Below are 13713 nucleotides of genomic sequence, written 5' to 3'. Positions count from 1 at the left end.
TTTTTTTAGTATAATACTTGTGTGGGTAGAAGTGAATCATTTACTGCTTGCAAACCAATGATGGTAAGATGATGTCATGGGGTAGGACTGGATAAGTCTGACTTCTTCCTACTCCATTCAAGCATATACTAGGTATAAGCAAATTGATATTGGATTATGTGTATGTGTGTTGTCATATCAACTGTTTTTACATGCTTGAAAGAATAATTCAAATCAAATCAACTGGCCACACCACCACCCACCCCTAAAAAACAACACTTTAAAGTTTTATACAGGTCACACAAACATGTGAGTAAGTCAGGATATTGAACTTTTGCAGATATATTTTCAGTCTTAAGCATGTTTCTGCAAATTATGTGTTTTATAGTTAATACTTGACAGTAACAAACTGCCATAACTCCAAACTGCAACAGGGTTTTACGGTTTTAGCTCAGCTAGTAGTATAACTCCATACCCTCCCTTCTGTTGCCCCTTCAGGGTGGTTTGTTGTCCCAATCTTATGCCACAATGTTCTGTGTAAAAGGTGCCAAGCTGGCATAGGGAGTCAATGTTGACCCTCCTTTATTCTGTCATGAGAGGTAGTAAAATTGGTGTAACCATTCTGCCTCGGCCTCTGTGAAAAGGGGGGAAGACAGCTTGGGGGGTTGTGGGCAGAGGTGTGTTAAGTGTTGATGGTTGATGTGCCACCAGAGGATTTAAATTTTACCATTGATCACAAGACACAATCTGTGACCATAATAATATTTTGTACACAATGCATAACAATTTTGAATCATGTTGTAAATGTGCAGGACTAGCAAAAGCACACCTCCATTTTGTTCATCTGCCACTGTTGATCTGATAGCAACAGCATTACCAGGACACTTTGTATTTCTGATGAGTGTGTTACATGCATGGTTCTATGTCATGCTGGATGTCACATTAAATGTCACACCTGTAACATGGTATATGGGATTGCTGGTATCTGTGTAAAATGAAAACATTATGCTGGCTTTTTTTTTCCAGTGTAACTAGGCAAACCCAAAATAAACTTACATTACTGGATGATGGATATTCAATGAATGTACTGTATTGTTAAATATGATCTTAAAAAAATAAACTACTCTGATTGTGTTGTTTGTTTCAAGAATTAGCTGACAGCCTGAAACAGAATTACCACTTTGGTGTGGCAAAAATGATCTTATTAAGGCTCGGTGAGTGCAGAATAAAGTCTTGATACCAAATCTGAAAGTTGTTGCGCATTTATTCCCTGCAGAGAAGGAGCAGTCTCCGTACAGAGTGCTAACCGTAACAGTCTGAAGAGAGAGGCTCCCAGAACAGAGAGCTGCATGTCTTCTTATACCCAGGATACAAGCTTTCAGTCACATAAAGTCGTCACACAAAGGCCTGTTTATCTTTACAGACATGCTGACACAGATTCAATCAGTCACACAAATAACAGTATAAAATAGCTACATAGCAACGGCCAATACACTAAAAAGGGTGCTGATATAAATTTCCCATTACACACTTCTTCATAAAATGCCCATTAAAAAGCTTTTGGAAAAGGCTGCTCTTTTATCACAACTCAGCAACATCAAACAAACCTGTATGTAATAATGACTTAATAATAGTTTGTTTCATGTTTCTTGTAAGGGTCACAAAGCTAATTAGCTACTGTCTAACAACCGCAAACATTACTGCAAGTAAACATTCTGGACCTGTCCTACCTTTCTTCATGTCCCTGAAAGGTGGGTTGCTGAAGCAGTAGGGGCACAAGGGGTAGCTCTTGCCCCGGGCACCAGAGGTCCACAGCACAAGCTCAAAATCATCCAGTGGACAGCGGAGTTCCTTGTACAGCTTGATGGCTCCATTCTGGGGAAGACTGTAGGTCTCATCACAGTGCGAGCAGTGGAGCCTGCTGGGCTTGGCCTGCAGATATATGTTTGGACCAAAAGTAATGTAAGTATTATTGTTTGACTGAAACCTGAGCCTGTCATAAACTGAACTCTATGGTTCTACCTCGTGTTTCCATTATTAGGCAGACTATTTTGAATATACATGATAAAAATGGCAATACCAAGACAAGTGTCTTGCCTTGTTCAAATGCATTTAAATCTGAGTTGCTGATTACTTAGATTCTGGAGATGAGATGTTGAAACAATAATACAGTATAATATAAACATGACCTAACCTGCCAAACATGCGACCTTTATTAAAAGTCATTCTCTGACTTCCTGCCATTTCTCTACTGTTGACTTGGCATAAAATGCCCCTAAAATACATAGTTCATCCTTTTCCAAACTCACTACTGATGACCAGCACCATTATCATTCATAATGATGAGGTTTTACAGGCAGTTAATACTGTATTTATGTCAATGAAAGTGAATAACTTAATTGTAGGGAGAGCTCAGTGTTCAATGTCCATTGTAAAAAATACATTGTTCTGATGGCCTAATAGACAAAAAGACATATCCTGTGCTGCAAGGTCACTGGTTCTAAACCAGCTCAAGAGCTTTGGTGCATCTGTTCACACACACGAAGACACTTACAGTATGCTTTAAAAGCTGAATAATGCATATACTGCACATCAAAATTATGTACTTGAATGCCACTTGTGACAATATTCAACTTAAGGTGTGTTCTAAACACCAAAAAGACTAAATGTATGTGTTTCACAAGAGCTCAGACAACTAATGTTACTAATTCAATCCATCCTCAAATATATGCAAAAACAGGACACAACTATGTAAATTCCATTGTGTATGATGGTTTCCTAATATAAACTTTCATGACTGAAAATGACAAAGTTCCTTGAAATTGTAATGATGCTAAACCAACCAAACAGCCATCGTCATCACATGGAGCAATCTAAATGGCTGAGTTCCTCATCATATGTAGCTCCCAGAGGACTTCATACAAATTTTACCTTGTAACAAAAACATCTGCAGCTTCATGAGTCATTCATGAATTTAAAAGAGGTTGCACCATTTACCATTATGTGGATATGGTAATAAAGGGAGCATGTCTATTGAATTTTGAAGGCCACAGTTCAACAGGAAGCCATCATGTGGTCCAGAAAGGAATATTAATGGTGCTTTGATGATTTAAAAGTAAAGTGTAACAATGCTTGTGCAAAGTGCATGAAGGTGGACTAAGACGCATGTGACTGTAATAATACATATGCAAGATGATGATCAGTTTCTTTGTTGAGACTGCTGGATTCCAAAACAAACGTTCCAACCTTCGAAATTAGTGCTTGTGGAGTTTAAGCCAATTATATATCAAACATGTTCATATCAAAAGGCAGGCTCCCACACTTTGAAGAAGTGTCGTGTTCTTGTATGTGTATTGTTCATCTTTGACATTGTCCCTTTCAAAATGGACAGACATTGTAGTCTTGCTGATGTTCAAATCTGCAGTATCTGTTTTCTTCAAACTGTAACAATGGTTTTGACTGTTCTGCTGACCTGGATGTATTTCATGAAGCGGTGGCACTTGCCACAGCGAGACATGGGCTTCCCAGTGGCAGCTATAGGGGAAAAGGAGACCTCCATCAACTCATCCATGCCTGAAAAACACAAAAAATACTGTGCAATGGGGTTACATAGAAATGAGCCAAACTGTAACATGTCTAAGAAGTCTTACCCTTGGTTTATATCAGCACTACAACTGTGTCATCAGTTCCTTTAAAACTCAACTCTTTGCTGTATCTCCTCTTAAACTCCCTTCCACTTTTCAAACCTTGCTACTGAACTATGATGCATCCTTGATGCTGACATGATTCTGCATTTTTATTTTTTGTTCATTTTCATCTTCACAACTCAATCACAATGCAATTTTCTTTCTCTCAAAGCTTCCAGGCAAAAATGGGATTTTACCCTGGCAAAAACGTCATGGTGGGACATTCAGGTGAGTCATCCTATGCAATGAGTATAAGATGACTGATTCATTTTTATACAAACAGGCAGTATTTGCATTATCTTCTAATCTTATAAGATGGTTTAGTGTTAATATATTTCTGTCGCAAAAACAAAATAAAGAAGCTAGCTAGTTACACTGAACAAAATTATAAACACAACACTTTTGTGTTTGCCCCCATTTTTCATGAGCTGAACTCAAAGATCTATGACTTGTTCTATGTACACAAAAGGCCAATTTCTCTCAAATATTGTTCACAAATCTGTCTAAATCTGTGTTAGTGAGCACTTCTCCTTTGCTGAGATAATCCATCCACCTCACAGGTGTGGCATATCCAGATGCTGATTAGACAGCATGATTATTGTACCTTAGGCTGGCCACAATAAAAGGCCACTCAACCTCAGCCACATCACATTCTACAACATAACTTCAGGACTTATGCACATAGCCACCAGAGGTACATCGCAGCCCACTGATGCAGAAGCATAAATCCAGCTTTAGTAATAATTAAATAGTCGGATTTTATTTAAGTTGTAATCAAACTCTTATGAATTTAAAAAATTTACCCATTATTGTACCTCTTTGCAATCCCTTAAAGGTGCTTATGTACTCCTGTAATTAAAGTGAACTTACCTGCAATGGAATCCACAAAGTAGTGAAACTTCCTCTTGAAGATATCCAGTGTGTGCTGTAGGACCTGCTGATAGTTGGCCTTGCCCAGTGCGATAAGGTTCAGCATCTTCTCTACAGCACTGCGTATGGTGGGCAGCACCAGCTCTTCATCTAAGCCACACACACAGACACACACACACAGCCAATCACTGGCATTTTAAAGGATGCTATAATATCTACTCCTCACACATTCCTCATGTGGCTTATGCAATTTAATGAGCTGAATGATCCTATCTGGCTCCATGTTCCAAAGGGTCGATTACATGGCAATACCTTCATCAGCTGATACAGTTTCCAAATATGATTCAGCAATGTTATGAAAACCCAATCATAATCAATGCACAGCTGCAGATACATTACAAGAGAATGCACAGTAAGATAAAGCAAATTACCTATCTTGTAGTAGCCATGTACAAGGACAATGCCCAGGTTGGTTGGCTTCAACCTGCGGCCGCTTTCTACTGTCACATAGTTCCTCTGGCAGACGTTGTTAATGTGGACAGGAATACTGGCATCAGTACCTGGAGTGGGGTGGGGGGTGTGGGGGGGCAGAAGATTCATGTATGTTTGTAAAATTGTTTGCCATTATTATGATCCCTGAGAAAAAAAACATTATCATGTCATGCTGGTCCAAAAGACCTAATCAACTGTGAATATCTTTATTAGGGTAGGTGTCCAGAGAGGAGTGTCTCCATCAATTTGTCACTGCATGTGTCACATCCGTGACCCAGGCCGCCCCCTGTACCTCGGTAGCAGGCACAGGTAGTTCCAGCAGCTCCACCCCCGCACAGGTGAGGGTGCGTTCCAGGCGACAAGGCTCACCTGCTCTCCATTATCGGAGCAGTATATAGGGTCGGCGTTTGTGCGTCCTCGTCGCCAGATTATCATATGTTGTCCTGCTAGTAACGCCAGTTCGTGTTCATGTCAAAAACTCAGGATTATAGACTCTCTGATCTGTGCTCCTCACTGAACGCTGTGAGCAGTTATTACGCTCAGTACTGTTGCATCGTTTTTTTTGTCCTTCTTATGCTTTAAAGGGTTTCTTTGGTTTGGACTGTTTTTCTGGGGACTTTACGTTTCCCGTTCTGGGTCGGCTTTGGCCGTCTTTTGTTTTTGTTTTGTTGTGTGAGATTAAAAAAGACAGAACTATTCTGTAGAAGTGCAGAGTGCGTACACAACTCAAAAAGAATGACAGCGTTGCTCTGTGGTCTGCTGTATGTGTATACAGACAACTGCTTGCCAAGACGACTGCCATATCAGCTTTATCAGGTGGTAATTTGTAAACCATTATGTATCTTGTTGTGAAGTTCCTCTGACCCCATGTGGCAAAAAAAAAACAAAAAAAAATATCAGTTAACACTGCTTTCATTTTAATTCTATCATTGTAGTCGACCTGCTGATATTGTCTGAAGCTCTCTTTGCTCATGTTTAAATCCCAGATTCTAACTGTAGCCTGCTTCCTCTATTATAAATCATTTCAGTAAGAACATATAAACAGGAATTATGTCTAACAGGCAGTGCTGTTGTATACCAATGCCATGTTTCTCCATGAGGGTGATGAGTTCGGCCTCAGTCAGGTAGTCTGGGGGGCTAGTCTGCTTTTCCAGCAGCTTGAGCTCATCTACTGTGTAGGTGTCTCCACGCTCACAATCTGGCATGGTCTCTTCCAGAGGGATGCCCTGCCAAGGCATCACTGCTGTGTAACCTGGGAATAGAATACACACTTAGCAGGGATTGGGTTGAACCATCTTATTTGAAAACCCATTACTAGTTCTTAACTTTACTAGTGATTTATTAAATCACTTTACACTATCTAAAATCAAGAAATACCTTAGCTAGTAAAGATTTTGTGTCGTTTGTGGAACATTACACCTGGTCACAACTAACTCCTATGTAACAACTAGTTTGTGTTGTGCAAATGGTTGTAATTTAGTACACACACTTTTGTTATAACTAGGCCAAGTCTGAACCTATATAGTGTTGGCGAAACTGGCTACAGAGCCCTGTTCTGTTATCAAGTTAAATTAAATCTGTTAATAATTCATAAGATAGGATGAAAACAGAGCCATTACATTGACACAAACAAAATATTGTGAAACAAGTTCAGAGTTTCTGTTCTTAAACCACCTCAAGGAATGTTTGAAAGAAATTGTCATTGTCTCAAATGTTAATATCAATTCTGTAAATGCCAACAGAGAACTGTGATATAATAAGGCGTTCCACTCTGAAGTGGCCCAAACCCCAGTCTTTTTATGTCAGAGGAAGGAACATTCAGTCTTTGCAGTCGCTCACAAGCAACCACTTCAAAGTGAAAGGTATAGTCAGCAATTCTAGCAAAGGAATGTTTACATTCTGATCAGCATCTATACAGTCCACAAGCTGTTTCAGTTAGGGTTTCATAGCCACACCACTCAAAATTCATGAATATGCATTACCGCGGCAACAATACTAGCAACTGGGGCACATTTGTGGCAAACCTGCCACTGTTATTCTCTTACAACAGCCTCCAGCTGCTATAGCTGAAGTCAGAACAACAATTTACACACCTTTCCATCAGAAAAAAGAACAACATCTGTGTCTGACGTCATCTCTTTTAAATGCAATAGGTCTCCCCGTCTTTGGAAAGTGGCACCTACAGTATGTTTACATGGGTCTCTGACCTTGCTTGATCATAGCTCTTCTTTTGTCACTTTTGTTCTTCTTTCTCCTCCTCAGTTGTTTAGCCGTGTAGGCTGTAAGTGGAAGCAGTGCAACATGTATTTTTTCATTCATCTCTCCCTTTAGGCTTCACAGTGGTGTTGTGAATTCCCTAAATTTAGCTTACTCCCTCCTCCCTAGGCTGCCTATTACACAGCAAGGGCTGTACATAATCACCTGGGGTTTGTGGAGCACACAAACTGGAAGGCCATGAAGGAAAATAAGGAAAATGTAGCTAAATATGACAAAATTTGTCATGAATTAGTATTGCTAACTATACCATTAACAGAAAAGACAATGAGCAAATGTACTGTAATAGATGCCTCCATCTCTTTACTATAGGCCACATAGGTAAAAAAGAGCTTTCATTAATTCACACTAAGCTAAGCTTTTTAAGGCACTGAATATCCAACTGTTTTTCAAAGTACTGCAGAATCCTTGCTGCTGTTTGGAGTTACGTACATGTGCAAAGTGCCAGATGCCGCTTGGTGATCAAGGAACAAGCTCAATCTGTGACCAACTAGCTGTACCTGCTGAGATCAGAGTTTTGCCGCTGCATGAGAAGGCTTCCGTGCCAATGGTGAAGTCTATGGTGGTCTGTAGGTACTTGCAGTCCTCACTGACAGTAGCAATGAAATGCCGTGTGATGTACTCATATAACCGCCAGCCATCACTGCCTGTGCAACAGCAGAACAACAATCTGGGTTCAAGGCTGAACATGAATTATTATCTATTATCCATTATTTAAATTGTTGTATGACCCACCAAGTTCCGCTTCTGAGGCAGCACACATGGGAGTGATAGGTGGATGGTCTCCAGCATCAGTTCCTTTCCTGGGTCGGTTTAATCCAGTTGAAAGTAGAGCTTTCACCTGATGGATAAGTAAAATATTCAAGCATTTGAATCTAACTGCCTGTCTTTAAGCATAAACACAATGGTTCTGTTTCTGTATGGTTGACCTTGAGTGTATCAGAGCCTGAAACCTTTCATGTATCCTTGGCCCCACAGTGACCCTCACCTCTTCTGCCCAGATGGGATTGCCGGTCTGCTTCTTCAGTGTTCCTTTCAAGTCAAAGTTCTCTGGGTAATGGGTCGTTTCAGTACGTGGGTAACTGATGTAGCCCTGTGTATACAGGCGTTCTGCAATCTGCATGGCATGCTGGGGACCCATGCCTGAAACATCAAAATATATCAGAATTTTTTTTTCTCTTCTTCTTTCACAAGCACAACACTCAGAGCTGCAGCTCCTATAACTTGATCTTACTGGGTCTCAGTGTGAATTACGGTGACAGCTGAACACTGTCAGAATACTGAAGGTTTTACCCTGAACCTGAGTTGCATCTTTGCAAGGATTTTAGACAGTCAAGTCCATCCCTATAAATATTGACAATGTCTTAGACTAAAGGCTGTAAATATTATTTAATTACGGACTTTCCTTTCATCAGTTTATAGTTTTCCTCTCCAGTTTGCTCATTCCATCTTATACTGAAAACATATCTTCAATTACACTAAGCTGAATTTTTACTTTTTTATTTTTATTTTTTTAAGAGTAAAGCTGGTGATATTCTATGGCACCTGATCGATGACATTACACTTTGGCACTGAAAAAACAGCTTGATATTGAAAACAAAACAGTAACTGAAAAAGCAAACACTGGCATTGAAGCATTTGTATTGAAGAAAAAAAAAACTGGCATTAAAAAAGTTATATAATACTGGAAAACCTTTGTTAACGCAAGTCTTTTTCAATGCCAAAGTTTTTCTTTCAGTTTCATTTCTCTGGGCTCTATCTTGCAACAAACGCATGGCATGCAGCATAGATAGCGAGTCTGTTTCCTATTTTACTACCTGTGCAATTACCATTTCCATGACATGGACATCACTTTGCCTTTTTAACAAGCAGCAGTCTGACGACTTTGCGCTCATAAGTGTGTCTGGATGAAAATGGGGTGTGTCCAGGTAAATTTTGGGCACAATGGTAATATGAGGGTGCACAATGCTTGTGCACTGAGCTTGTTATGCCCTGGGATGCGCTGGCAGGATATGCAACACTTAAAAAATAAAAAGATGACATTGTGTTCATTCGGTGCTGTACACATCAATATATATGTATTTATAATAAATACTATTTTGATTAGTGATTGTGCGCCTTCATCTTGCACATGAGCACATCCTTCGCCTCAGTGGAAAATCTTATTGACATTCCACCTGAAAAATTCGTCAGTATGCTAGTAATGCACCAAACATTAAAGCTCACACACCTCTTAAAGGGGATGTGAGGTTACACACTGATTGAATAATTGCATGTAATGCCCAAACAGACCCCTACTTTAATGAGGAGATCAAGTACAGCCCTTTTGCTACTTGCAGGCACTGGAACTGTTTTTCCTCGTCGTCAAATTATCAAAATGAACATAGACAGACCCAAACACCACTTGTGCCAATACATCTTGATCAGACACCGAATAGGTCCTTCTGTCACTGTTTTGGCGCAAAGGGGAGAGATTTGAGGGGTGGAGCCAAGGAGAGTGTGATGTGCATACTCTGGCTGAGATCCATGAGGAGAGGACGGCCTTCTGCCCTGGGCCACTGCTCGCATTGAGGCTTCTGACTGCCAAGCATGGCTGCATAGCTACAGCAGCGGCTTCCCCAAATTCACCTGGAGCTCTCAAACTGCTGTGTGTTTCTCTCTACTGGTATCTTTACTCACAGAACTGAGCTATGTTAAAGCCCACTTTTAACTAATGTTATGCTGGTGTGGCAGGTCTGCTGCAGCAAGTGCTAATTCAATTCAATTCAGTTTTATTTGTATAGCGCCAAATCACAACAAAAGTCATCTCAGGACACTTTACAAAGTAAAGTCTAGACCTTACTGCTTTATTTTTCAGTGCCAAAGAGAAAAGTCATTAATCTCATGCCATAATATTCTATATGTTTCCTAGTGTCAACAAAAAACACAAAAAGATCTAAATCAGCAGTGGGTTGATCCTACTAACAAATATTGTGTTTGTTAGTTCATTTAGACTGTAATAAATACATTGTCCTGCTGTCACAAATACTCACTAAAACACCAAATGAAGATTAATCTGCAGCTGAAAACAGCTCTCAAGAAATACACTGCTTTCTCTTGTTAAAAAACATTTGCAAAGCAGCACAGTAACCAGCTGCTGAAGGAAATTACTGGGTCTTTATTGAAAAATGAAACTATAGACCTCTGAGGCATTTTTTAAAAGATTTCCATTTTCAGTAGGAACCAGTGGGCCTGGTGCTGAAAGCTAAAGACGTGGTAGAAAAGTCAGAAGCTATTGAGAGAGACTAACACGTTGCTGGTTTGTGTCTGTTCATGGGAATTGACAGTAAGAAAAACCCTAAAAGACATCAACCTTATCCTTTAAACATTAAAACCTGATTTTAAAACTCATTCATAAATTAGCCCAACTACAGCTGAAGCAGTTAATCAGTTCATTAATTTATCAAAAACTGTTAACATTCGCTAATTCCACCTCCTTAATTTTGGGGATTTGCTGCTTTTCTGCTTGTAATACATTTAATCTTTTTAGATTTACACTGCTGGGAGAAGCAATCTATGTGATGACCAAAAGATCGATTAATCGAGAAAATAAGATTAACTAACGATAATTGATAGCTGCAGCCATAATCCACAGTAATGCTGAACATCAGCATAAACCAACATTGACCAGTGGCAGCACATCAGCACATATTCTCGAATAACAGAAATCTGACTTTCATTCATTTCACAACACAGAGCAGAACTAGATAAAGGATAAAAGCATCTGATGAAATGTTGCTTATAAATATACCTAAGGCAGAGCTAGCCACCCTCAACATCTCCACTGTGTTCAAGGCCTGGGGCCTCTGCTTGGTCTTCTCCTTCTTACTCACCGACTCCACCTGTATGAAGAGAAGTGATGCAGCCAGTTAACTGTGCCTTGGTTGAATATATCAGGTAAAAATTCTCTTGCCAATTTCCAACACTTCCCTTAAACTTCAATGATAAAAAAATTGAGGTATAACAATTTGGTTCAAATGAATTTAAAAACTATTTTGACATTATAGCCTATACTATTATAAATTCCTAATTACCTAAATCAGGGTTACAGCAAGACCAGCACTGGAATTTTGGGGCCAATAACAATAACAATCTTTGATTATGAAGATGTTGTATAATGATGACTATTCATTCATCAGTGGCTTCCTGGAGTCTTGTCATCAGTGTTTGGCTGCCAGTTGGTTACAACTCATTTAGTTTTAACTTGTTACAGGAATTTCCAAAATCTCAAATACTAATATCGGCATCAGTTTGAAACATTTAGTCAGACAGGATGAATGTACTTTCAATATTTTAAAGTTACAGTAGGACTGGGTGATTAATCCAATTTTATTTTGAACTTTGGCTTTCAACGATTACAAAAACAAAATAATTGAGATAAAACAATTATTGGGCCGCGTTCTGTGTCTCACAGTGGTGCTCTCGTTTTGTCTTGTGTTATAAATCCAAATTTGGATACAACATCCAGATGCTTTCTTCTAAGTTTTTCCAACATACATATACAGTTGTTTACCTATCTATGAAGGAGAAATTCAAATTAATTAATGCCGGTGCGGTTCGCTGTGCTGTTCACTTTCAACGCAACCCCCGACAACAGGAGTTGTGCACATTCACAAACTATCCTCTTGTTTTTAGGAAGAGGCTCACTGGTTTTATCGTTCTGAAATTATTAGACTATTTGGAGATATGATGGGAGCAAAGCTAATCTAGAGGTATCCAAGATTAAACATTAAAAGGCTGGAAATGAGCATGCCATGGGCTCTTTAAATTAATAAATCCATACATATAAATGTTGCTGATTTCTTGCTGATGAACATACATGAAAATTATTAATCTGGGACATTTTTGCTGTTGGTCATCCTGGTGAAGACCATGCTGTCCTCCTGCTGACATACAGCTGTTCTGACAAGAGACGCTGCACAGAGGTTGGAGTCAGTCTGGATTGAATGGATCAAACACTTAGAGCATGGTTGAAAATACATGCCACTCATGACTAGCGAAGTCCCAGTTTGAAGTTAGTAGTGGCTGAAACCTACAATCAAGTCCTTCTCTAAGTAGTAGGCTATTAGTAACTTCAGCCCAGAAATGAGCTGGCACTAGTTGGGCAAGTGCCCTGAACTGTTCATGAAGCCCCACAGATGTCAAAGAGCAGAAATTCTTAAGACAAAAAACAGGCTACAAATAAATCACATACACAAATGGCAAAGCATGGCACAATTAATCAGTTTCTATTGTACTTCAATTGAAATATAATAGCCTAATCATCATCATCACTGTCACCATCAGTGTCATCATTACCATCCTGTTGACTGCTAGGCTATAGAGCACTAAATTGACTACATAATAAAAAGAGGTGCAAACCTGTTCCAGAAGTGATTTCCCCAATTATTATTCCATAAGTCACCCTCTCTCTGAATGTTATTAGATACAGTATATAGGCTGTGCATATTGGACGGTAAGGGTATTTAAAATAATTTGAGAGAAATACAGGTTCTTTTACAATATGTTGTAAAACAGAGGTGGTGCCACCATCTGGAGCCCTGTAATGATTTTTGCCATATTCAAGCAGCCCTAACCTACAGTAAAAACCTACTGCAGATATATTATGTTAAAAATGTTCAGAATCATTACATTCAAAAAGTGAACAAATGTAACTGTAATACAGGTTACACACTAAACATGTTAATAAATATATTAATAAATGTGACAATAATGATCAGTCAATGCCAAATCTACTATTCATGGCTCAGTTTTTGCTCCTACCTTGGCCTCCCTGCATGCCTTGGCCAGGTTAAGGAACATCTGGCCCACCTCCCTGTCAAAGACCCTCACCCTATTCCAGTCCAGTGTCAGTGGGCTGTCTTTTCCTTTGAACACCTGACCAAAACACAACACGTCTGTCAACATGGCACAGAAGGAAGACGTTGCTAATATGTCAGGGAAGGTGGAAACAGAGATTACCTTTGCCTGGAGGACCCAGTAAGTCTCAGGTCTGAAGGACTGGATCTTGTCGTGGCGTTCCACACAAAAGCCTAGTGTGGGGGTCTGACATGGTCCAAATGAGATCAAGGAGGAGTCTAGATTCCCGTACTTACCCTGGAAATACTTAGTCTGGAACCTAAAAAATATTTGACCCACAAAAGTCAAGCTTAGATTCCATTTATTATTACCTTAGATCAGTTATAATTAAACTCATGATGCAGAAAATAAAATGTTACCCTGAAAGAATGTGGAAAAATTTTTATTATTATATTTTTGAATATGCATATGTCAACCTAAACCTAAAGCTTTAGACGAGGGTGCAATCACATATCAAACCCAATGTCTGCATTTCGCCAAGAAAAGTAAAAAAAAAAAAAAAAAAAAACAGGCG

The 13713-nt window shown here is 39.3% G+C and overlaps 1 protein-coding gene across 2 annotated transcripts in view; it reads right to left on the bottom strand.

The window, feature by feature from the left end:
* top3b (DNA topoisomerase III beta) overlaps nucleotides 1–13713 on the bottom strand; it is a 32107-nt gene that overhangs the window by 7192 nt on the left and 11202 nt on the right. For both annotated transcript variants that reach the window (XM_020599340.1, XM_020599339.1), the window contains exons 7-15: nucleotides 11092–11182; nucleotides 8290–8444; nucleotides 8037–8142; nucleotides 7802–7948; nucleotides 6106–6279; nucleotides 4967–5095; nucleotides 4536–4685; nucleotides 3452–3552; nucleotides 1710–1911 (exon numbers count right to left, since the gene is read on the bottom strand). In XM_020599340.1, coding sequence (XP_020454996.1) covers nucleotides 1710–1911; nucleotides 3452–3552; nucleotides 4536–4685; nucleotides 4967–5095; nucleotides 6106–6279; nucleotides 7802–7948; nucleotides 8037–8142; nucleotides 8290–8444; nucleotides 11092–11182 — 1255 coding nt within the window. The remainder of the gene's footprint in view (nucleotides 1–1709; nucleotides 1912–3451; nucleotides 3553–4535; nucleotides 4686–4966; nucleotides 5096–6105; nucleotides 6280–7801; nucleotides 7949–8036; nucleotides 8143–8289; nucleotides 8445–11091; nucleotides 11183–13713) is intronic.

Source organism: Monopterus albus, unplaced genomic scaffold (assembly GCF_001952655.1).
Source record: "Monopterus albus unplaced genomic scaffold, M_albus_1.0 scaffold40.1, whole genome shotgun sequence".
Taxonomy (NCBI): domain Eukaryota; kingdom Metazoa; phylum Chordata; class Actinopteri; order Synbranchiformes; family Synbranchidae; genus Monopterus; species Monopterus albus.
Note: the sequence above shows the minus strand (reverse complement) of the source record. Positions and strands in the feature narration are given on the sequence as shown.